The 24,502-nt window shown below is 35.7% G+C and overlaps 1 protein-coding gene across 1 annotated transcript; it reads right to left on the bottom strand.

Moving 5' to 3' along the window:
• Positions 1-440: 440 nt before the first annotated feature.
• On the bottom strand, positions 441-21,794 carry LOC142985014 (phosphate carrier protein, mitochondrial-like). Its single transcript, XM_076132927.1, has 9 exons — positions 21,635-21,794; positions 19,256-19,361; positions 18,381-18,480; positions 6,844-7,013; positions 4,586-4,747; positions 3,346-3,525; positions 2,726-2,863; positions 1,931-2,062; positions 441-1,118 (listed from the first exon to the last, which is right to left on the bottom strand). Exons 2-9 carry the CDS (start codon positions 19,355-19,357, stop codon positions 1,026-1,028), a joined length of 1,077 nt encoding a protein of 358 aa, XP_075989042.1. The 5' UTR covers positions 19,358-19,361; positions 21,635-21,794; the 3' UTR covers positions 441-1,025.
• Positions 21,795-24,502: the final 2,708 nt, after the last annotated feature.

Raw genomic sequence — 24,502 nt, 5'->3', positions numbered from 1 at the left:
GTTTCAGACTCCATTTTCTCTAGAATTGAAGTACTGTTGTTTGGTAGACGACGCTGCAGGGATCCAATGTTATTGAAAATTCCTAGATCTGCAAATAGATTGAATAGGTGCTGGTTGTGTGATTGGAAACTCTCCCATATTACTAAGTTTCTGCAAAGTGTTAAATTCATCATCAGCCTTGCATTTCTTCAGTCTTCCAGTCTCACCGGATGCAGCTGAGTACCAGTATATTACATGCAAAACTACCTATTGGACCTCCACAACCGCAGTTACCTTGGTTATAATGTGATACTTGCGTTTAATTGAATTCAATTGATATTAAAACAAGCAATGGATCTATCAATTTTATTCAATGATCATCGGCATACATACAATCGTAAATAAATAACACGCAACTCGATATTTACATAAAGAGAACCACGAAAGAAAAAAAATGAAAATAAAATAAAAATAATATTTTTTATTTCCAAAAAAAATAATTTAACATGATCATTTACTTATATAATATACTGTAACATGGTAATCACAATGTACTACATACTGCGTGGCGGTGTCTGGAACAGTTTTGCTAACATCGCGCGCACGACCATAGCGGCCTACCATAGGCCATAGGGCCAATGGACCATAAAATATCATGACCTCACAATATCATAGACAATATCAACGCTAGGGTTGTTACTAGAAAGTTTTAACGCCACTTCAATAAGACCTTTTTAAAATACAGTATAAATTCACATTGGACTAAAAAATTAATTTTGTCAAAAATCATGTAAGCTCAGATTAGGTTAGTGTTTTATCTCTCTCATGCATACAGTTTCAAACTTAATAGAAAGGGACAAAATATAATCCATGCTTACATAAGGCAGTATATTAGTTCGTACAGGCAGTACTAGACCCAAAAGACCTATTTTTAGACCAATATGACCTATACCAATAAAATGTCAACAGACTTAAGTATGTAAAGTTCTAATAGCAATCCTAGACAAACGCGCGCGATGCGTAATAACTAACTAATGCTAATATTTTCACTTAGATTTGCCGGCCTCCTCGGCTTCTAGTCGCTTGCGCATAGACTCGGGCATCTCAGCTGGCGGTGGTCGGGGCATGCGGAGCCATACCTAGAAAAATATAATAACTAAGTATTCTGCTTGATATATGTTTATTTTATTATTTTAGGGAGGTTTTCTCATATTAAAAACGTGTCCACAAAGTTATTTCAGTAGGAACAATTGGTTAGTATTCATAATCATAGTAAAACGCAGGCATTTTTTAATAAAACCACACACGGTCATATAGTCTCAAACTAAGCTGAGCTGGTATTACTAGCTACTATGTTTGACAGACAAATTGATAAATATACTTTTTCATACACACTTTTGTATAGATTAAGTTTCATGCATTTTAGAACAGATATTCATGCTCGTCAAGTCATCACACATATTATTTATTTGCACACAATTTAGCAAGAAATGCGTAAAAAAATATTGACATTAAATCACTTTTGCAGCTTGTGTGGAAACCAGACAGTGTAAGCACTGGGATTCGAACCCACGACAAAGAACAGTGATAGTAGTGTGGTGACTATGCTCATCAATGCAAAACATGCGATCATATACCACACAAGTTCTCTAATTTCCATTTTTACGTGTTTTTTTTAGGCACTACAAATAGTGACCTTTACTTACCCCCGATTTCTGAGTTTTAGCGGTAGTTTATCTATTCAATAGCGTTTAAAATCATATAAAAAACGCTATTTTATTGAATGGATAAACTACCGCTAAATGTACTCAGGAACCGAGGGTTAGTCAATCAATGAGAATTTCTTGACAGAAAAGCTCAGCTTTTTAGCCTGCTGGTGAGGCAGTTGCCTGCACTACCGATATGCCAAGACAACCAGTATTGTAAATATAATAGTGTATTTTATCGTTACCTTGACGGCGTCATAGATGAACCACTGAAGCGCGGTGAGGGTACCGATCATCACGATCCTAGGGCCGAGACCCTTCCATACTCCGGCCATACCAAGCTTGCCGATGATGGAGCCGACTGTCGCGGTCTTGTCCTGCAATTGATAACATCATTTGTTAAATATACTGTTCTAGTAGCTACAAATAAGTATATACAGTTAAAATTTCAGTAGTTTAAGTCTATCTTCACTGGTTCCTTTCGAAAGGGATTTGTTTTTTTAATTTCTAGTCATATAAAGTTAGATGTTTTTTTCACTCCAACAGTAACATTGGGAGTCTTGTATTACAAATAAGTTCGCGTTAAAAGAGAGTCCAGTGCAGTGTGGTGCAGTGTCTTTTAATTAGGAGAAGAATGTATAAAATCTGTATTTAGTTGATGATCGTAGAGAAAAGAGATAATTATATGTTCTCATCACTCTCCAATCCATTATCGAGGTGTAGGAGCTCAGGTGCTTCCAAAAACTTTAAATAGTTACTCTCCTAGTTCGTGCAGGTTCGAACCCGAGGCAACACCAATGACTTTTCGAAGTTATTGTTCCAGCGGTGAAGGAAAATATCGTGATGCAACCTTGCATGTCTATCGTTAGAACAGTTCTTCAAGGTATGCAAAGTCCCCAACCCGCATTTGGCCAGCGTGGTGGACTCAAGGCCTAACCACTCCCTCATTACAGGAGGAGACCCTTGCCCAGTAGTTGGACATTAATGGGTTAAATTTATTACTTATTATAATTATAGTATTTATTTGATTGTGTACAAACCTGGTTAAGCTTGGACACGACGGTGTCAGCGGGATGGGAGACGATGGCGCAGAACACACCGGCGATGTAACCAGCGGCGAAGGTTACGATCAGCTGCTCGCCCTTCGTGCACTGTTCACGGGGCTTGGGTACTACGAACTGTGGGTACAAATATACATTTTAGTAAATAATTGAAACAGGTGGTGTGTATTAGTTCGTATTCATTCTTATCTAGAGTTTTGGAACAAAATCATGGTGATTTTTGGTAAAAATACAGTTTTAATTAAGTTGAAGTTAATTTGTTCTGGAGTTGTGTTATTTTACGTTGTTTTTTTATCTATTAATACTTTTGAGATGTATTTTACTAAATTTGATATATTCTAAACATAATATTATTATATCACTGTTAACCTAGAGATTCGAGTACAGCTTATGAGTCAGCTAAACATTTTTTTTTACATATGGTGGTTCACTCAATTTCCAAAATTAATAAGTCATTCTTGCTATATAATAAAAACTTCTATGGTCTACGCACTTAAGTCGAATATCGACCACTTTCTTTTTACAAGTTGCTGAGATGATTCTTTATTAAACAGTTACGTTCTGTAGATTTCATAATAAAGCGAAAGACTAATATTCACCTTGTAGAGCAACTCGAGGGTCTTCTCGAAGCAGGCGAACTTCATCATGGTGTAAGGGATCTGGCGACCCCACAGCGGCACGAGACCCTTGTAGAAGGTGCCGTAGCCCTCGTTCTGCACCATCTTGGGCCACGCCTCGCGCAGGGTGTTGGCGAAACCAGGCATGGTTTGGATACGGACCTGGAAATTTATTCAGTTATAGATGTTCAGATTTTTTGTTCATGTTTTTATAAATGAAAAATGGTTTAAAAATATTTTTTTACATTGTGAACTGGTAGTGTAGAATGTTTGTTTATTTCCCTATAGATGGCGTATAGTTTAAAAAACCGCACTGCAGTTAGGAATGAAAAATATCGACTAAACAACAGTCTTCTTAGAATCTGACACCCCCGGTCAAAAAAAAGTCTTTCCATTACTTATTAGGGCACCTACAGAGGCTGGTTCTCTCATAAGTTTAAACAGATAATGTTTTCCGGAAAAATATCATTTGCATTCTTAAGTGCGGTGCTCTTAAAGGATATACAACAATTATTTCTGATTAATATTAATATTGTCGTATTTGTAGTAGCCATATCTTTAGTTAATTGTAATAGTCAAGCCCTCAGATCTCATAATCATCGATCACAGGGCCACCTCGGCGCTTGTCCGCTACGCTGTGAGACACAGAGCGATACAAACAGTATCACTAACGAACGCACACCGACTTCCCTCAATCGCGCTTTTTTTTCGTCATCGGGCAATCTTATTTATTTCTTGTCTTGACTCAACTATTTATTATGCTATAAATCAGCTTCACAAGTGTATTAAAAGGGTAAACTTTATAAGATATATTGTTTAAAGACAGTACATATTCGCAAATTAGTCCATTAACATTTTTTTTCTTTCTAATGTGAACCTAATCAAAATTTGAGACAGATCTGTCGAGATTATGGGATATCTTTTGATAATGGATAATTTTGTAAACACATTGATGATGTTCATGCAAAGTGTCCATGTTTATTTGCGATATTTTGCTTTGAAAGTGATTTTTAGTCAGATTTCGTCACAAAAACCATTTCTGTGTGACTGCTGAACAAGATGAGTTTTTTTTACAGCAGTATTGTTCAGAATTTGTTTAGGATGATCATTCTTGAATTATATTATCTAATAATGGAACAGCTGTCTGATAAATTGTGCGTCACGTAATTCTACATCCCGGTAATACAGGGATTTAATACCAGTTTATAGCCGTTATACATACCTTAGCGGCCTCAAGGGGTGACAGAGCGATGTCAGCGAAGAACTCAGCCGACGCGGACGCAGCCAGGTACACGAACGTACGGTAGGTGTACGCCGTCTCCTCGTCCAGCATGCTCGAGTACTGCACTTTGAACACCTCGTACAGGCCGAACTTGCACAGACCCTGAGACAGACATATTGTTTATTGTATGTGTTAGAGCGAGACGGATGTATTTTGTAGTGTTTCTGCTCATAATAAGTGTTGTCTTTCATGCGGTTCAGTAGGAACAATTGGTTATTAATTTTAATCATGTTAGAAATTAAGGTTTTGTTTTTTTGGGAATGGAGAATGTTACCTAATTTTGATTTCTGGCACTCCAGATTCTCGTTTAAAAATAAAAAATACTGGTGAAAGAATTACTTCGATACGTCAATTAGTTTTCGATTTATAAGTAAAACAAGTTGTAACCGCACGACGCTAGCTCTCGGTGACGGTGTGACGTCACTCTACACTTGCTCAGTCTGGCTCACACAGTCCGCTTACGGTCGCGCGCTCAATGCGTTGAAATTATTCCTAAATACTTTTAAAAATGTTCAATTCAAATACTAGGAAATCATATATTGTGCCTAAATGTAATTTAATTTTATGTAGGTAAGTACATAAGGAATAATAAATAACTTCATCTTATAATGAAACAATTTCTAACCGGATTGATCGCGAGTTTATTGATTTTACTGTGGCAGGAAAAATGTAAAATCAATAAGTACGCGATTATTTCGGTTAAAAATTGTTTCATTATAATATGCAGTGATCGTAAATATCTAACATATTAGGTACTTATAATATACTAGAAGCGGCCCGCGACTTCGTCCGCATGGAAACCCTTCCCGCGTAAATCCCGATCCTTCGGAACTCCGGGATAAAAAGTAGTCTATGTGTTATTCTGGGTCTTCAGCTACCTATACATATATCAAATTTCATCGTAATCGGTTCAGTCAAATTTGCGTGAAAGAGTAACAAACATCCGTACATACTTACATACATACATACGTATATACATATATACATATACAAACATACGTACATACATACATACGTACGTACGTACACACATACGTACTCGTACGTACACGCATACGTACATACATACATACATATGTACATACATACAAACATACGTACATACGATGACATACATACATATGTACATTCTCACAAACTTTCACATTTATAATATTAAGTAGGATTTTGCAGGCAATAAAAGCTCAATTTGTTTCACAAAATAATTCGCAACCATTATTCCATTTATTTTAGGTAGTTTATCCGATTGCCCTTTTTCAAATCCTTTATCCATTTTATTAATCGAATAGTATTTACTATTATTATAAGTTATTTTATACATAAGCGGACGAAAACACAACAAACTACTACGCAAGCTATACTAAGACAACCAAAATACTAAGCGGGACGCGGCCCGCGCGGCGCGGCAATGTAGTATGACGTCACAGCCGCTCACGCGGCTGCTAGCGGGACTCGATATTTTTCGAAACTTTGAATGCTTATAAAATCAAAACTATTCGGTATTTTTGACTGAAACAAAAACTAGTTTATATGTATACATACAGGCTATACTGTGTCAAAATTTAAAGCGATTTGGCATACCTAGTAACATTCTCCATTGGGGTAAAATTAATATTGTTAACGATTATCGAGTTTGCAGCATGACAAAATAAGCGTTATTTAAAAATGTAATATTGAAGTTAAAACAAAAATTGGGTGAAAATATCAACAAAATTAAGAGATTATTGTGAGTTATTTTCGCAAAAATCGTGTTTTAAATGTATTTATACAGCAACAAATAATGGTTCAAGTTAACTTTACATTTTAGGAATTGCCTGCCTAATTAGTAATTGTAAAACTTCATACATTTCTTATTTTAAAGTTAAAGCTTTGCAGGCAAATTAATTATGTTTCATTAAGGATTATACATTATTTTTTTTACAGATTATAAAGATTTCATTAAGGTACATATCTAACCCCCGGTTTCCGAGGTACATTTAGCGGTAGTTTATCTATTCATTATTAAACTCAAATAAAAAAAGCTATTGAATAGATAAACTACCGCTAAATGTACTCAGAAACCGGGGTTAAGTGTAGCATTATTGAACTACTAACACACAGCCCATGCGGTCATAGGCCATAATTAAAGGTTAAGTCTAGCACTATTTAACTACTAACACACAGCCCATGCGGTAATAGGCCATAATTGAGCTATTTACCTGAAGAGAATATCCAATGAAGGTGGGTGCCCATCCCTTGGCGAGCCCCCTCATGCCCTCCTCGCGGACGGACACTCTGAACCCGTTCACAACATTCTTGTACTTGTCCGCGTCGACCTGGAGACGGCACTTCACCAAGTCGAGGGGCACTACCGCTGTGTGTGTGATACCTGCGAAACAACATATTTTATATGTTTAGACTTTCATTTCTGATTGGATGCTGATACTATGATTTAAACAATATTCCTAATAATTTTAATAAGTCTTACAGATAAAATTGATAATGCTATTATGTATGTAGTGTAGATATAAGAGAATTTTATTTACTATGTTTATTGTTTAGATACTAAATAAAATTTCTAATATTTTGTATAATCAGTATAGGAATTGAATTAAGTAAATTGGTGTGATACTGTAAGCTTATATTTTATTAATAAATACATTTATATTTGAATGAATGAATGAATGAATGAATTTATTTATTTCACAGTAATATCTTACAATAGGTTGTACATTTGATTTCACAAGTGTTTTATTAGCATGTGCGGCTGGTACTTAAAATAGGTTGATCCTGTGCTATAAGTACCAGCAACCTTCCGATGTCACAAACGGCATTTGTGCATATATTCTGACGTTAATTGAACATAATTTCAATATTAAACTCAGACATAATATATTAACATAAAAGTGAAATAAAATAAATTAAATACAAATTAACAATATTTAGAGCATGCAGTAGTAAATCTTAAAATTTTAAAATCAGCGTAAATTGTATTAACCCATCGCAATAATGTATGTGTTTATGTGGTAGTGTGTATATTGAAGTGTATAGGGGAGTGTGAGTGAGGAAATGTGTGTGTGTAAGCGTGTGTACTTGGAGTGTGGATTTTTATCTAATAACATGGAGTAGTTTCTCTGTGTCATCATAGGGTAATTGTTGGAGCCAATCAGTAATGACTGTTTTACATTCATACCTAGTTTTATTTTTAATATGTATGATTCCATTTACCTTATTATATAAATAACGTCCAAGAAAACAAAAGAAACGTTGGCAGAACGCTGTTCTGCGTGTCTCTCCAAGAGGGAGCCGCTGCCTTCGAGTTATTTGCCCTTGAGACGAAGTGGTGAAATGGCCAACTTTTGCGAGATAAGAGTGTTGTCTTAGGATTGTATGGAGAATAAAACGTTGCCGAACAGTTAGGACCTTGCAATGAGCGTACAGCTCTCTTGTAGGAAAGCGAAACGTCTTGAAATAAGAGACCTTCAGTACTGCTCTTTGGGCTCTTTCTACTTGTAGTAGATTACTCTTAGTAGCACCACCCCAGCTGGAGACACAGTAATCTATCAACGATTGACAAAGAGCATAGTAAACACTTTTCAAGAGTTTAGGGTCGGCTACGTGTCTCAAGTGCTTAAATATGTAGATAAGTTTCCTGATTCTACCTGTCAAGAGTTTGATATGTGGTAAGAAGCTAAGTCTCTCATCTAAGATAATACCTAGGTACTTTACAGTAGTAGCATGCTCCAATTCAGGACAATTGCAAGCATTGGTATTCGAACATTGACTATGTACCGATAACGTCAATGAACTGTTGGAACCTAAGGGTGCTGGATTTTTTATGTTAAATGTTAGAAATTTAGTTTTCTGAACGTTTAGAGATAGTGAGTTTATTGTTAGCCAATTTGTTATTTTGTCCATGCCACCCTGGGCTGCACTAAAGGTCTGTTCCCAAGTATTTCCACTAAAAATGAGGGCCGTATCGTCTGCAAAAGCATAAAGTTTTCCCAACGAAAGCTGTAGTTTACACATGTCATTGACATATATTAAGAAGAGCGTAGGACCAAGAATGCTGCCCTGTGGAATACCATGCTCTATTGGAAGATATTTGCTGAAAAGGTCGTCTATTTTAACACACTGGGTCCTACTGGTTAAATAACTTTGAAACAACTTCAATTGTTTGTCCCTAACACCTATTTTTTCTAGCTTTTTTATTAGTATAGGGATAGAAATCGTGTCGAATGCCTTGGCTAGATCCAGAAAAATTCCAACACACTTCCTGGTACTATCCAAAGACTCAACAATATAATTAGTTAAATCATGAACAGCATCGTTAGTAGACATATTATTTCGAAAACCATACTGATTATCAGCTAGGATATTATTGGTGCTAAGAAAATCTTTCAGGCGATTGTTCATGATTTCTTCTAAGATTTTGGATAACGTGGGTAGTATTGAAATAGGCCTATAACTATCAACACGATCTCTATCCCCAGACTTATACACCGGATGAATTACAGCTCTTTTTAATATGTTTGGAAACACGCCATTTTGTATACATAGGTTAAGGGCATAGGTAAGTGGTGGAACTATAATAGGTCTAAATTGTTTAAGAAGATTCGTTGGTATTCCATCAATACCAACAGCACAGTCGTTGCGCAAAGCCATGATCAAGCGTTCGACTTCTGCCTCATCGGTTTCCAAGAATCCAAGTGAGTTACATTGCGAATCCTCCCTTATTGTGGTAGGTTGATTTGGACCGTGGTTTGATGTTTTGTGTACCATGTTTGCTATGTCTCTGCCAATATTCGTAAAAGTCTCATTAACAGTGTCTATAGACTCGCCTACAGTATTTTTTATTTTGAGTAATGCGCTTGCATGCGTTTTAGTTTTCTTCGTGTGGGTAACCTCTTTTATAACATCCCAAATTTTTTTTGGATTTGATTTGGCTTTACTTAGTTCTTTAATCTCGTATTGTCTTTTAAGATTTTTTAAAAGAGTGCAACAATAATTTTTGTATCTTTTAAAAGTGGTGCTTAGGATTGTATTGTTAGGTTCACGTTTTGTTTTTAATAACATTCTATCCCTATTCCTCATGCACCTCAGGACGCCAGGAGTTATCCACGGTTTTATAATTCTTAGGCGGTGGGGCACAGTGTATGTCGAGGAACTTATTTCTATGGCTCTATTAATGGTGTTAATGAGATACTCGAAAGCCAAGTTAGCATCGGTACATTCATAAGTGTACGAGAAGTTCACGTTCTGCAAATTAGTCCCAAGGCGGTTATAATCGATTTTAGTTTTAACGGTATGTTGTTTGTCAAAGCTAACTTTATCGAGAGCAAGCATTATGGCGTTATGGTCAGTGATCGTTGAGTCAATAACTAATGAAACAGCCTTTAATTTACTTTTAAGGAAGATATGGTCCAGCGAAGTTTTACCATGAGTGGTCATATTGTGTGCTGGTAAGAGTCCGTGACTGGCATTTAGATTCAAATACTCTTGCGTTTTTATATCAGAAGTGCTATCAGCAATATCTATGTTTATGTCACCAATGCTTATTATGTTTTGAAACGAACTATTTGAGTCAAGTATTTGGTCTAAAGTGGTAAGAAAGTTAGAAATTTCTTTAAAAGACGGTGGTCTGTATATAGCAAGTATACATATATCATTCCCAATTCTTATTTGTAAGCAATTAGCATCTAATAAGTTAGGTTCGGATATAGTAACATTAGTCATATTGGATTTTATATACACAACAACCCCATCGCTCTTATTGTATGATTTCGAGGTTGTATAATGATTGTATCCATCCAGTGCAGGTATGTTGGGATTACACGCTAACCAACATTCAGTCAATATAATAATATCCTGTGACATAGATAATCTGGCCAGCAGCGTATGTAAACCAGAAATATTTGCCGTAATGCTGCGTATGTTTTGTGACAATATTGTGAAGCTACCTAATTTAATAAGGCTTTTGCATTGTTCTGGGACACATCTATGGGAACCTGATACATTATAATCATCTATACTAGCAATAAAATCATTTAAATGATTGAATGTGATTGAAATTAATGATGACCATAATTAGCTGACATTGCTCTAAAGATTTCGAGAGTTTAGTACTCAGGAGAGTTTTAGATAAGTACTTCATGTTATATCGAGAATATGTTATTGAGTAGAAATAGTGTATGTGTATATGTTGTGTAGTAAATATGAGTGTGTCTATGTATAATTGGGTTATACATCGCAAAGAAATGGTGTTACCATAAATAACTTTATCTAATATGCGATTAAATTGAAATAATGGCATGTAAAGTATAATATTTACAGCAAAACGTGTGTGAAATTCTGTTATTGATTTCTGATGGGAATATGTTTTCGAATAATGGTTTTGTATATGTAAAGGCGACGGGGTTATACCAAGTAAAATAAAGTTATTGGAATAAATAAAAATATTCGATGATATGTGAGGTTTAAACTGACATAATCTGGTGAAATATTTCACAAATGAAAAGCATCGTACAATTTTAACATAAATATGGTATATAAAACTTACTATATGAAAATCAACAGTTTTGAAGTGTAACGTTAAAATAGAACTTAATTGTAAAGCGATATAACTGAAGCGTACTAGTCATTTTTTGATGCTTATTCTATGAAAATCAGTTTCTGCTTGGATTCGTATGGGGGGCTCACCTTCTGCTTTACGTACATAAATTACGCCTCTTGACGTCCAGCAATAGGAGAATCCATTTTCACGAGCGAACTGACGAGCTGCATAAAAGAGCTTTTGGGCTTTTATTGTTAGGGCTTCGGAGACAAATATAGGCCTAGTAGGACCGGTGATATTCATGTGACTTGTGTTCAATTTTTCAATATTATTCCTCTTCCCGTTAAAACTCTTCACACCTTGTATTATTTCTTCTTTCTTTATAACACTATTCAGTTCCACTAAGATAGGTTTATTACCGTCCTTATTCGAATTAATCCTATAAACATCTCTTATGTTAAAGTCCTGTATCTCAACTTCGATAGTCTTCGTCAAAGTCTTAACTATCTCGAGTATATCTTCCTTGGTCTCAAATTTTCTATTCTCCCGCGTTATTGTTGGAACATTACGGATTTCGAAGCTAGCAGCTTTATTTAAATTTCATTCCTTAAATATATATGAAATACAAATTTTTACGCGCAGGTCATCCGACAATTTTGTTGTGACATAGGATTATGGATTAAAATATATTTTATCACGAGAAAATATGTTATTTCCCCAACAAACATCGATATCGGCAAAGTTGCGTTAAGACAACTTTAGCAAGAAATAGTATAGATTACATAATAAAAAGTGAAGCAGTGTGTCACCGCGCGAATTATATTTGTTATCATCATTATCACCGGTTATCAGTGTCGTGCGAAATTGCAGCGATAACGTTACAGTAATTCATAAATCATATTACATAATGACTTATGTATGGGAGTGGTCGCGAGATCGATTCTGTACGGTAAAAAGGAACATTTAGCTAAATCTTATATTATTTAAGGATATATGTTTCTTACTCCTTCCAAGCAACAATCACTGAATGATTTTTACGTAAATTACAAGCAATGTAAAATCTATACTAATATTATAAAGGTGAAGAGTTTGTTTGTTTAAACGCGCTAATCTCAGGAACGACTGATCCGATTTGAAAAATTCTTTCAGTCTTAGATAGTCAATTTATCGAGGAAGGCTATATATCATCACGTTACGACCAATAGGAGCAGAGTACCAGTAAGAAATGTTACGAAAACGGGAAAAATTACGACTCATTCTCTCTTATGTGACGCAAGCGAAGTTGCGCGGGTCAGCTAGTATTAAATAATCAAAATAGTTGACTAAAACATGTCAGAATTAGGAAAACTGATTACTTTTCACGTCTTATTAAGTCTAGAAGAGATTATTGTTTTTTTTTATTTTCCTAATTCTAGGCAAAGGTCTCCCCTCTTTCCTTCGAAATCTGTTTGTCCCGCAAATACTCATCATTCTACTTTCTACCTGCATGAAAGTGACGAGTACATAATATTTATCGCAAATCAACAACAATGAAACTATATTTCTAGCAGAACAAATGGAATTACAAAACTGTATTTCAGTTTAGTTTGTCAATACAATAGTTATCGTTTATCAATAAACTTCTACGATAACACGCTACTAGTAGACGTATAGTATGTGATTATTTATCTATTTGGTCAGAGATCACAGTACCAACACGTGCAGATAATAATAGTTTGAAATGTGTTTGGCGCACGTTTAACACTATTAAGTTGTCAGTACCACGAGAAAAATATTGGGGACTACCTTAGGACGACCGCGATGTCGTTTGATAAAAGTAGCACTTTGTGATCATTCAGATTACAAACTACCTGTGTGCTTAGGTTCATAAAAATCACATCCAATCCATACTAATATTATAAATACGAAAGTAACTCTGTCTGTCTGTTTGTCTGTTACTGAATCGCGCCTAAACTACTGAACCAATTTGCTTGAAATTTGGTATGGAGATATTTTGATACCTGAGAAAGGACATAAGCTACTTTTTACCCCGGGAAAATGACGCATTCCCATGGGAAAATTTAGGTGGCGACGAAGTCGCGAATAAAAACTAGTAAATTATAAATTTAACCCATTGCTAAGCAGGGGTCTCCTCCCGTGATGAGGGAGAGGTTAGGCCTTGAGTCCACCACCACGCTTTCAAAGTGCTGCTTGGGGCCTTTGCATACCTCCAAGAACTGGTTATAAACTACGTATATGATAAATTTCATATTCCGTTCAGCACTTTTTGCATGAAAGAGTAACAAACATGTATGTATCCTCACAAACTTTCGCATTTAAATTCAAATCATTTATTGCTTACTAAGTTATAGAAACAAAAGGATCTTATATTGGAGTAGTGGCAAACTCAGTAACCTTTTTCAGGTATTTCAGGTAAGGAAAGTTATTAAAATTTTATCATTATGTCTAGATTATAGCTTATATGAGATTAGGATATTCTATTTACAAGATTAGGAGCCTTAAATTGACTAGTTCAGCTAAATATGTTAAATTAATCGTCCACATATATCTCTGGCAAAGAAAAACATCGTACAAAATTCAGAATTAAGAATCATTTAAGAAGACAGCAATGGATTAACTTTTTATTTATTTTAGCGGAGATAAAGAGCGCAGCATTAAATATAAATAATTATGTGACATTGTAAGACATAATATATAAATATTTGGCAAGATAAAGCTATCGTTCTATCATTGATCGATCATGTGAAAGTGATTGACGTTACATCACGTGCTTGATTGTACAATAATATAATTGGAACTTTGTTACTCGCATGGAAACAACTTATTTTCAAATAGCATTTTTTAAAGCTCACGTATCATTCTATTAATTACTAGCTGACCCGCGCAACTTCGCTTGCAACATAAGAGAGAATGTGTCAAAATTTTCCCCGTTTTTGTAACATTTTTCGTTGCTACTCCGCTCCTTTTGGTCGTAGCGTAATGATATATAGCCTATAGCCTTCCTCGATAAATGGGCTACCTAACACTGAAATAATTTTTCAAATCGGACCAGTAGTTCCTGAGATTAGCGCGTTCAAACAAACAAACAAACAAACTCTTCAGCTTTATAATATTAGTATAGATAGATAGTATAGATTTCAGCCCATAACATTGTGTGAACTTCTCACATGTGACGTCACAAAAACGTAATCGCGTGCTTATGTTTTTCTTTAAATAAGAAAGATTGAAAAACTGTAAAGGAAAGGCAGCCACATAGAAAAGAGGTACACGCTAATGCTGCCTTAGGAATTATTATCCTCTTTTTTTCTGGGTGTATTTACATTTATTATTATTTCACGCAAAACGTACGGACGCTTGTATTTTAATTAAATTTGGTGCATGGATAATTCACAACCTGAATTAACACATGGCACATTTCAACTCTAAAAGTTAGGGAAAGCTCTAGGAGGACAGACAGACTCATGCGATGGATAACAGCCATAAATCTCGCTATTCTCTCATTTGGGTAGATAGAGACCAAATAACGTCCATAATATATTTCCATGGAAACAACTTCTTTATAAATAACATTTTTTAAGGCTTACATATGATTCTATTTATTAATTCAGCCCATAAAATTGTGTAAAATTTTCACATGTGACAAAACGTTATCGCGTGCTTATGTTTTTATTTAAATAAGAAACCATAAGAACGTCACATATGACTATCCCAATTTTTTTTACTCCATTCACATTCTCAGATAAATAATCTAAAATACATAAGCCCTTGAACATTTGTCCCACATAACTGAGATTACTTAACGGATTACTGACACCGGTTATCAATGTATTCAATCACGGACAAAGCCTGATTACGATAATGCAACTCATTGATAACTTATCAATGTGTATTTTCACTTGTTTCTACATAATGGATTGTGTTATTTTTCATTACCATGGGGGGTACTTATTTACTTAAGGTTAATTTCTTTCTCTTATAACCACAAATTGCGTTTTTTGGAGTTAGTATTTTGGGAAAAACTGCAAGAATAATAATAATATGCTACGAAGGTCAGTCTCAGATTAAGTAGGTGTAACTATGTTTCGCCACTCCATGGAAGTTAAATTGATCGTTTAAATTATGGAGTACAGAGGTGAATTAATCTGCTATGAAGATTCCTTAGAAAGTATAGAGAAGCACAAAGAGAGGATTGTTGGAAATTCCCTCTCGAAGGAAGTAAAAAGAAGGAAAGACGTTTATATATGAAAAGAACGGAAACGAGAAATCTTTAGTCCACACGGACGCAGTAGCGGGCGACCGCTAGTTATCAACAATATTATTCAAATAATTACTATTTATCTTCTAAGACAAAAACAAGACATTATTTTTATAAATCATACAATTCGTTACTAAGTATAAACCGGTAATGGCCCGCTTTAATTTCGTTAATGGAATTCGACCTTTGGCTCTATGCCACGTACAATAGGCAGAACAGACGTCTTTCCCAAGCTGCTAAGTGAAAAAACGCTTTGTAAAATATGTTATTCGAATTACGTAAACAAACTATGGTATTGGAAGTTAGTTAGATAATAGCCGTTTTCAATAAACTATCTAGACTAGATGGGCGATCGCATAGTGGTATTTGAACCGTCTCCGTGCTTCGGATGGCACGTAAAAAGTAGGCCCCGGTTGTAGTTAATTAAGATAACAGTCATTAAGCTACGTCACAGGCCTTCGGGCGGGTTGAACAATTTTGACACTAGGTTGACCACTAACCATACGACAAGAAGAAGAATTGACTATTTTTAGCAATGGATAGGCCGACTATAGTAGTTTAAAGATAATATTAGTTGCCTAGTAACTAAACTACAGTATCTCAAACTCTCTTGGTTAACAATACGTTATTGCAAAGCTATCGTTAAATGCACTAACTGTCGAACTTTTGGTTCAAAATTTGATTTCTAATGGTTCTTCAGAACACTTCTTAAAGGTATCCGAAGTTCCAGACACGCCCTGGGCCAGCCGGGTAGACTCGAGGCCTAAACCTCTCCCTCATTACGGGAGGAGACCCTTGCTCATCAATGGGTCTACTCTTTCACGCAAATACTACTGAATCGATTACGATGAAATTATGTAGATAGCTGAAGACCCAGAATAACACATAGGCTAGTTTTTATTCCGGAGTTCCTGAGGGATCGGGATTTACAAGGGAAGGGTTTCAGCGCGGACGAAGTCGCGGGCGACTTGTAATCTAATCTAATGTTGAAAATCTACCAAAGTTATGTAAACACGAACAATATTAAATAAGATAATTTTCGTAGCACTGCAGGTACAACTGTCTAGCCTATTATCGGATAAAATTCTTGATATTATCTCTATAAAACAAGATAAAGTAAACATATTTACACCGTCGGAAACCTTATGAGAATCAATGGAAAATGATCGGCCTTCCGATGTCGACGCATGGCCTTGCTGTCACTGTCTCTACTGATCACGTCACTAGCTATTTGTGGGGAAAATCAGCTGTGGAAATTGTTTATAAAACGAAACTATTTGACTGTTTCGACAGCCCTGACATGTAGAAAAGAATAAACTAACTTTTGAAATTAAGGTCTAAGCACACATAAATGTTTGGAACCTAGATTTTTTTGGGAAAAGGGCACTTTACTTTGTTGTGGCAGTGAACTATTTGAGCTTCACTCGGGTAAGTGAATTAGATCGTTTAAAATCTACATTAAGTACATAACAATATTATTATTATATTATCCTTTTCTTTATAAACCTAGCCTAGTAAAGACGTCAAAATGAAACAAAGATTAGGCGATGACACAACACCTACGGTTACTAGATAGTTGATTGATCTAATCGTCTAAGTGTCTACGAAGCGGTGCTATAAAGCCAATTAATTAATAAGTGTGACAGTATAGAATTTAATACTAATACCGAAAGCCTAGAAGTGATACAGGTTTGATCCGTTTCACTTACGATTTGTTATGTGAGCTACGATCCTTACTTAGAATTTTGTATCTTTTATTTCAGGGTTATCACCATCCAAGGAATGTATTGTTGTAAATATTGGGAAGTCTAATCGTTTTCACGTGAGAAAAGTCGTGGGTGGAGGCAAGTGCGACTATACTAAGAATACCGTATTTACATTACCTAACTTTGCGTGGGAAGACTTCACGTGCCTATTTCCCGGAAGAGAAGATTATTGTCGAAACATTCTTAGAAAGATTTTGAATGAATTAAATATTAGATTTAAAAACGTTATTAGCCGTAGACTTGATTCCATAGATCACTATAACAGTCCCTCGCCAAAAGGATGCGGTTTTCTTCAATAGATAGAGCGATTCCTTAGCGCTTATAATGTATAATTTGTTAAAGGTAAACCCGGGGCGGGTCGCTAGTTTAACATAAAGCTTAGCTATTAGTGATATCTCTAATAATATACTAGTGTAGTGTTTGAAGTGTGTGTTAAGCCCTCAGCTCTCATAATCTATTGGTCACAGGGCAACTGCTGCCGCGTGACGTCACCCACGTTGCTCAACACAAGACGTCACAAATGTGCGACGTCAGACGACGTCACGCAACAACCCCCCCTCCGGCATGAGTTCTCATCATCGGGCAAGTTTCACTGCATTATTTAGACAATCGACTAATTTTGCGATTTATTGGAAATAATTAATAATTAATGTGATGTCCAGAAATTCACGCAAAAAAAATTCGATGTGGCTTTCATTCCATCATCATAAAACACATTACCCAGTACTGTAGTACTAAAATATGGCGTAAAGATGACAAAAAAGTATGTGAATATGTAAATAAGTTGCCAATACGACAATGCTCACAAGATTACTTGACTGTGATGATAGGCTAATGGCTCGACCAGAATATCTTAAATCCGGAAGTCCATTTAGCATTCGTGTTCATCAGCCAAAGCGGTAGAATCTATATACAGCACATATCTCCTTACTGTGGGTTGTGGACATTTGATAGACAGTCGCTCCATGTAAAATACTGGTATTCAGCTACATCTGGTGAGACTGGAAGCCGACTCCATCTTAGTTGGAAGAAAGGCTAGGCTAATCATGAGGATGCTAAGAATTTTTCTCCTTTGTAGCATAGCAGTAAAATTTGATGCGTGAATTTCTGGACTTTCTGTACAAGTTGTATGACATCAATACAATTTGTTGCATGATTTTCTGTAAAAGTTGTAGCACTTACCGCAAGACAGGATACCGCCAAGCCCGCAGAGGGCGAAGTATTTGCCGGAAGCGAACTCGCAGGAGTCACCCTGCACTTCGGCGGCGGCCGCCATTCCGCTCTGTACAGACAAATAATATTTTTTTACATCAATAGTATCGAGAGGGTTAAAAACTCAAACGAAAAAATACTACCTACTTACTTGGACCTTTTGGACCATTTGATGAGAACTAAGGAAATTTTTGTAGACATCTTTAAAATTTCAAGATTTTTTTGTCATAAATCTCTTCATTATTGCGTTCAACAGACGATCCGACTATCAATTTATAATTTCCTTATGTGTTAAGCCCTCAGCTCTCATAATCTACTGGTCACAGGGCAACTGCCGCCGCGTGACGTCACCCACGTTGCTCAACACAAGACGTCACAAATGTGCGACGTCAGACGACGTCACGCAACAACCCCCCCTCCGGCATGAGTTCTCATCATCGGGCAACACAGACAAAATCCTCCTAATATCTATTCTAACTAATATTAAGTGAACTTTTGAACTAAATAACATAAAATTTAAAAATATGATAGGTAACTTTCTTAGGAAATTAAATTCTTTGCAAGGCCTTTTCTTCTTCACTGCTAAACATCAAGCCATCAGCTAAGAAAGGTCTAATTTAGACAAAAAGTTTAAATTTCGATCAACCCATTCTCATTGTAATATTTGTAGAAATTGCGATAATCATTTTAAAACAGTGATATTATTGCAGAGTGTCTTTTATACAAAAGGTAGGTTTCTAACGGGGATGGTAGCAGGTCCTAAGATAAAATGATAAACAAATAAAAAATCATATTGTTAAACCTACATATATCCTTTGTAACAAATGCAGTAGCTAAGTATTTACCTGTGAGCTTTCAATGGCGGGTGTGGAAGCCTGGCACTGGGCAGAGGCGATGGGGCTGCGGAACGGCGAGTTCCGCGCCACGTCTAATAGGGACGAGAACATTATTCTGAAACAATACAATACAAATAACACAGAGATCTCAATACATTTATAACTTAACATTTTTTATATTTAGTTACACATCATATGGATAATTGCTAATTACTATTTACATTGATTTATTAAATATTAATTTAAAATCTAATAATATATTATGTACGAATGAAAAATATTGAAATATAAATGTAATTAATAGAAGGCAACATAAAATATCTCCGCATCATTGTGAAGTGTCTATATTTTCTTTTTCATACGGTTAGTGATCAACCTTACTTCAAAGTTGTTCAAGCCACCCCGAAGGCCTTTGACATAGCTTAACAACTATGAGGATAGTTAACAATAACCAAGGCCAACTTTTTCCATGTCCTTGGAAGTATGGAAGGCAGTCAGCATATTTAATTATCATGGAAGCTTGCATCTTTTTAATCCATGACTGTCAAACTGCAGGGCAAAGGTCTTTTCTTAAATGAGGAAGGCTTAAGCCTTTGTATCCATTACTGGCCAAGTGCAGAGTGTGAGGACTTAGCATACCCTCGAGGAGTGATAAAGAACTTTAAGGACTATCATTTGAGTTTCATATTTTTTTTTATCAAATTAGCCTTTTTGGAACACCCTTTTCATTATTCGGAAATAGTTTCATATAAGATTGTCTTAAACAACCACTTAAAGACTGAACAAAACTGTATTGAAACAGTCTATGTTGTAAAGTGGGTCAATCAATAAGTGCTGACTGCCACCAACTGGAGTTGCTTACATAATATACACTTAGGATATTACAGTTTAAATACTAGGAAAGAAGTCTCTAGAGAGTCAGTTAGGTATATAATTATATACTTCATAATAGTTAAGCTGTTTTTGTGTTAGTAAATGCCATAGCGAACTTTATGCTATAGACTGACACATAAAAGGACAATGTATTCTAGATAGGCATAGTATATACCTAATATACCTTAGTCTTTTGTGTCAAACAAAAAAGCTGTTTAAAAACTTAAAGTTACAAATAATATGGCCAAAAAAATCTTAACTTAAATTGAGTTAAATTGAAGTGCAGCAATAATATTGAATGTTTAATAGAAAGAAAATGTAATATAGTGATGCTTTTAGTCATCAATTTTGAAAAAAGTGTGCAATTTATGTAAAGACCGGATGCAGAATTTGGGAACATAAAAGTACTAAAAAAAACTATTGATGTTTTATGTAATTAAATAAAGCTTATTGCTACATACACAAAATACAGTTAACATCTATTTATTGTAAAGTAATATATCGCTATAACACTTCCTAAAACATTGACCCCAATGACTCACTAACATTTAGTTTCCAATGGTTGGAGACCCCATAACTTTCTATTAATATACAACCTTCTTGTAACTAAGTATTAGTGATTTATCATTTTCCTCGTAAGTTGCTATGCAATATTTTTTATTTATTGTAAAATATTGTATAAGTGTGCAGCATTTGATAAAATTTATCAAATGCACTTATTGATTAATTATATGCACCATATAAGGAAAAAAATAATAATTTATTTTAATTGCTGTTTTATTGTTCCTATACCTTTTGTAAGTAAGTATTATTTAACAACAAAATAACAGTGAAAATTAATTCTAATTTTGATTATTAATTATTAACCGAAAAGGATAATATTAACTAGTTACCAAGCAAATTACCTAACCATGACTAACTTAAGTATAATTAGACAAATCCAAAAAAAAAGAAAACAAAAATTCTGAAAGAAAACGCAGTTTTATGAATTACGAAACAGTTGAAAATCAATGCCATTGCCAGAACTGTCATAGCTAACAAATGAAGGTTAGGTAACGAAAATTTAAGAATTTCAGCTGTTTTTATATATTTTCTAGACTAAATTAGTGACTTTTGAAAACAATTTGATTATTCCCGGTAATTTGCCGAATGGCATAAGAATAGCGCATAGACAAAAAACTTTTTTTTAATTAATCAATACTGCTTCGAACCGGGCGTACGTCAGTTCCAGCCACCGAGATTCAAGATTCCAATGATGCAATTATCATAATACAGGGAATTATGAACATTATAAATCCTGATCCTTTTCTAATGCTTCGTTCACGAAATATATAATATCAAAATAATATATAGAGCAAGGTCACGTGCAAACATAATTTCATTATCGTTACGTAAGGGAATACGACGGCAATTTTCAAAAATTCACTGTATATAGTATTAAACTTATCTCCGGCTACAATACAAACTTAATATTAACTAAAATGAGAGTAGAATAATATATTTATTTTTACTTACATGTTTTAAATCCGATGGAAACTACAGCACACACCGTGAACTAACCGCACCGCGCCAGACGCACAGTGTCAAAGGAAACAGATGTGACAATGCCAGCGCCATAACGGATGTTACATAATCACGTGTACATTTTTTAATCTGACAATAAATATTTTATCAGTTTTTAGCTGAAAACAGTTAATTAAAAAGGGTTTTAGATTAAACAAAGATAAAACATATCGATAAAAATGTGTTTCTTTTATAAATATTTTAAGCAACGCCATCTATTGGTAATTAAACTGACATCCTTTGCTGGAAACAGAGACGAGGTCCACCTAAAAAAAAGTGCATAATATGAGACTTAAGCCCGCTGCACACGACGCTTGTTTTGCTGCTGGATTGCTTGCGGGGCCCTCTGCTGGCTACTCTGCTGGCAGCGCTGCGAGAAAGTGACGTCACTGCTGGCTCTGCAGCGTGGTTGCGTGCTGGCTGTCGATGATAGAACGTGTGCTATTTTTCGTGACGGCTTGCTTGCGTGTTCTCTTTTCTTCTTCCTCTGTTGTTGAAAAAATATGTCGCAAAGGTGGTCTCCGGAGCAAATTAATAATAAAATTGACGCATACAAAGAAGAACCGTGTTTGTATGCAACAAATACTCCGAATTACCACAACAAACGTCTTCGAACTGAGGCTCTTGATAGAGTGAGGAACGCAGTTTTGGGGTTAAAGCCAACCGTGACGGCAAAAGAGTGCTCAACCAAGTTTCACAATTTGAGAGAGGTTAGAAACACTCGTCTCTTTAATGGGTGCGTCACTTCGATGCACGCCTAGCGACAAGCACCGTGTGAAGCCAACCTACCAAGGGAGCCATCAGCGCACCCAGCGCCACAGCCAACTTCGAACCCAGCGGCAAATTCTAGCAAGCTATCTAGCAGCAAAACAAGCGTCGTGTGCGTTGGGCTTTACAAACATGATTATGGAATAATAAATGATAGTTAAATCTTTCAGATCAATTATCAACTTTAATAAATAATAATGGCTAAAATAATTACAAATAGAGATTAAAGGGTCTAATCTAATAAAGGTCAATTAAGTTACGGACGTATCCATAGCTTAGGAGTTAGTAGCTACATCATATCAGTGACATGTACAAACTTTTTGCAAACCATCTTCTGATAAATATTGACAGCAGATGATACTGCTTCGTAACGCCTGTCACGTTGGCTGTCTTCTGTAAAATTGTCATTACACAAAATGTCATAACAAAACCAAACAATTCAAATACTCACAACAAAATTACAGGCAACGGCGATGCTTTAAAATAGCAATTTATAATACCATATGCCTTGCAGCAACCAAAATAACAAAAGTGAATCAACGTGTTCATCCAGGCGTGTTATAGAAAGTTTTCCCATTCCTGATGGAGGCATTCAGCTTCCACCGCCCTCGCCGCGTCCCGACGACTCATGTTTCTGCGACGACTATTGTACATCAAACACATGTTGCGATGGAGTCAGACAAGTTAGATCTTCACTCAGAATCAACACAGGCGTACAAAACACGTATGATAAAGCCGCGAGAGAATCACGCTGTTGTGGGCCAGATAACTTAGCTCCTTATTCACATGAGATATTACCACCATGCGTGAGGTCTTGCGAAATACCAGTACCACGTGGAAGACTAACACGCTGTGATAGACCTACATCACCGGTTCCCTGTGATCTCAGACTTCAGGCTCAAATATTGAGAAAATCTCGTAGTCCTGTCCGCAAAAAACCTCTGTCGCCAACGTGCTGCCAGGATCCGAGGTGTATAAATGAAGATGACACATCACTGGTTCAAGAAATGCCTCCATGCAGAAGAGCACCTCGAAAACACAACTGCGGCATTGCAAAACAAACCAGTCGAATAAAATTAGCAGTATTGAAACGCAAAGTTAGTCGAACGAGCGTCAACAGTTATGCATCCGAACTCAGCAATGATTCGTATGAAAGTAACAAAAATAAAAAGTCAAAAAAAATTAAATGCATTTGCCATAAACGCAAATGGTTTCGTAAAATCAAGTGCAAATGTCACAAATCTAGTTTAAAAAGTAAGGCGTCTAAAAAAAGCAGCGGTTCGAGTACCAAATCACACGATAGCAGAAAGAAGAAGAAGAAAAAAGGCGGTTCAAAAAAGAAGGTCATATGCAAGTGCAGTAAAACGAGCCTCAGAAGTAATACATCAGAAAAAAGTAGCGCATCAAGTTCTCGTCGTATCAAAAAACCTTCGAAAACGACTTCAAAATCTAAAAAAGGTAGTTCTAAGAAGAAGCTCGGTAAAGTCAAATGCAAGTGCAGTACCACGAGTCTTAAAAGTAATGCATCTAAAAGAAGTTCAGCATCGAGCTCTCGTCATAAAAAAAAGTCTAAGAAGCGTAGAACGGGCAAAGTTGACTGTAAATGTAGTAAAACAAGTATAACTAGTAATAAATCTAGAAGGAGCAGTGGATCGAGTACTCACGACTTTAAAAAACGAAACTATGAAGTGAAAAAAGATGTCCCTAAAAAGCAACTAGATAGCAATATCAAACGTAATGGCAGCAGATCAAGTCTTAAAAACAGACGTGACGATGACCAACCACGTAGAGAAAGCAAAGAAGTTAGAAAAAACAAAATGGAAGACAGTGAAATCAGTTTTATACCGTACAAAAATGAAGACGAAATTAACATCTCAGGTGACGAATCTAGAAGGAAAAAAAGCAGTAGAAGAAGCAGGGAATCTTTGAGACACAGCAGAAGTAGTAAGACTAGTTTAAAAAGTACACGAAATGAGTGTCTTTGTCCGGAAGATGAGGTACCGAAAGCAATAAAATGTCCTTGCCATTTCCCGCCAGTGTATAGCGAATATT

This window comes from Anticarsia gemmatalis, chromosome 29 (genome assembly GCF_050436995.1).
Source record: "Anticarsia gemmatalis isolate Benzon Research Colony breed Stoneville strain chromosome 29, ilAntGemm2 primary, whole genome shotgun sequence".
Classification (NCBI taxonomy): domain Eukaryota; kingdom Metazoa; phylum Arthropoda; class Insecta; order Lepidoptera; family Erebidae; genus Anticarsia; species Anticarsia gemmatalis.
This window is presented reverse-complemented; position numbering and strand designations above follow the sequence as displayed.

What these genes read in the sequence shown, in the direction of transcription:
- LOC142985014 (XM_076132927.1), bottom strand. Translation starts at nt 19,357, where the DNA reads ATGTTCTCGTCCCTATTAGACGTGGCGCGGAACTCGCCGTTCCGCAGC. An exon ending in TGGCGGTATCCTGTCTTGCG is followed by an intron (nt 7,014 to 18,380) that starts GTAAGTGCTACA and finishes GTTGTTTCGCAG; the next exon opens with GTATCACACACACAGCGGTA. An exon ending in TCATCTATGACGCCGTCAAG is followed by an intron (nt 1,119 to 1,930) that starts GTAACGATAAAA and finishes ATATTTTTCTAG; the next exon opens with GTATGGCTCCGCATGCCCCG.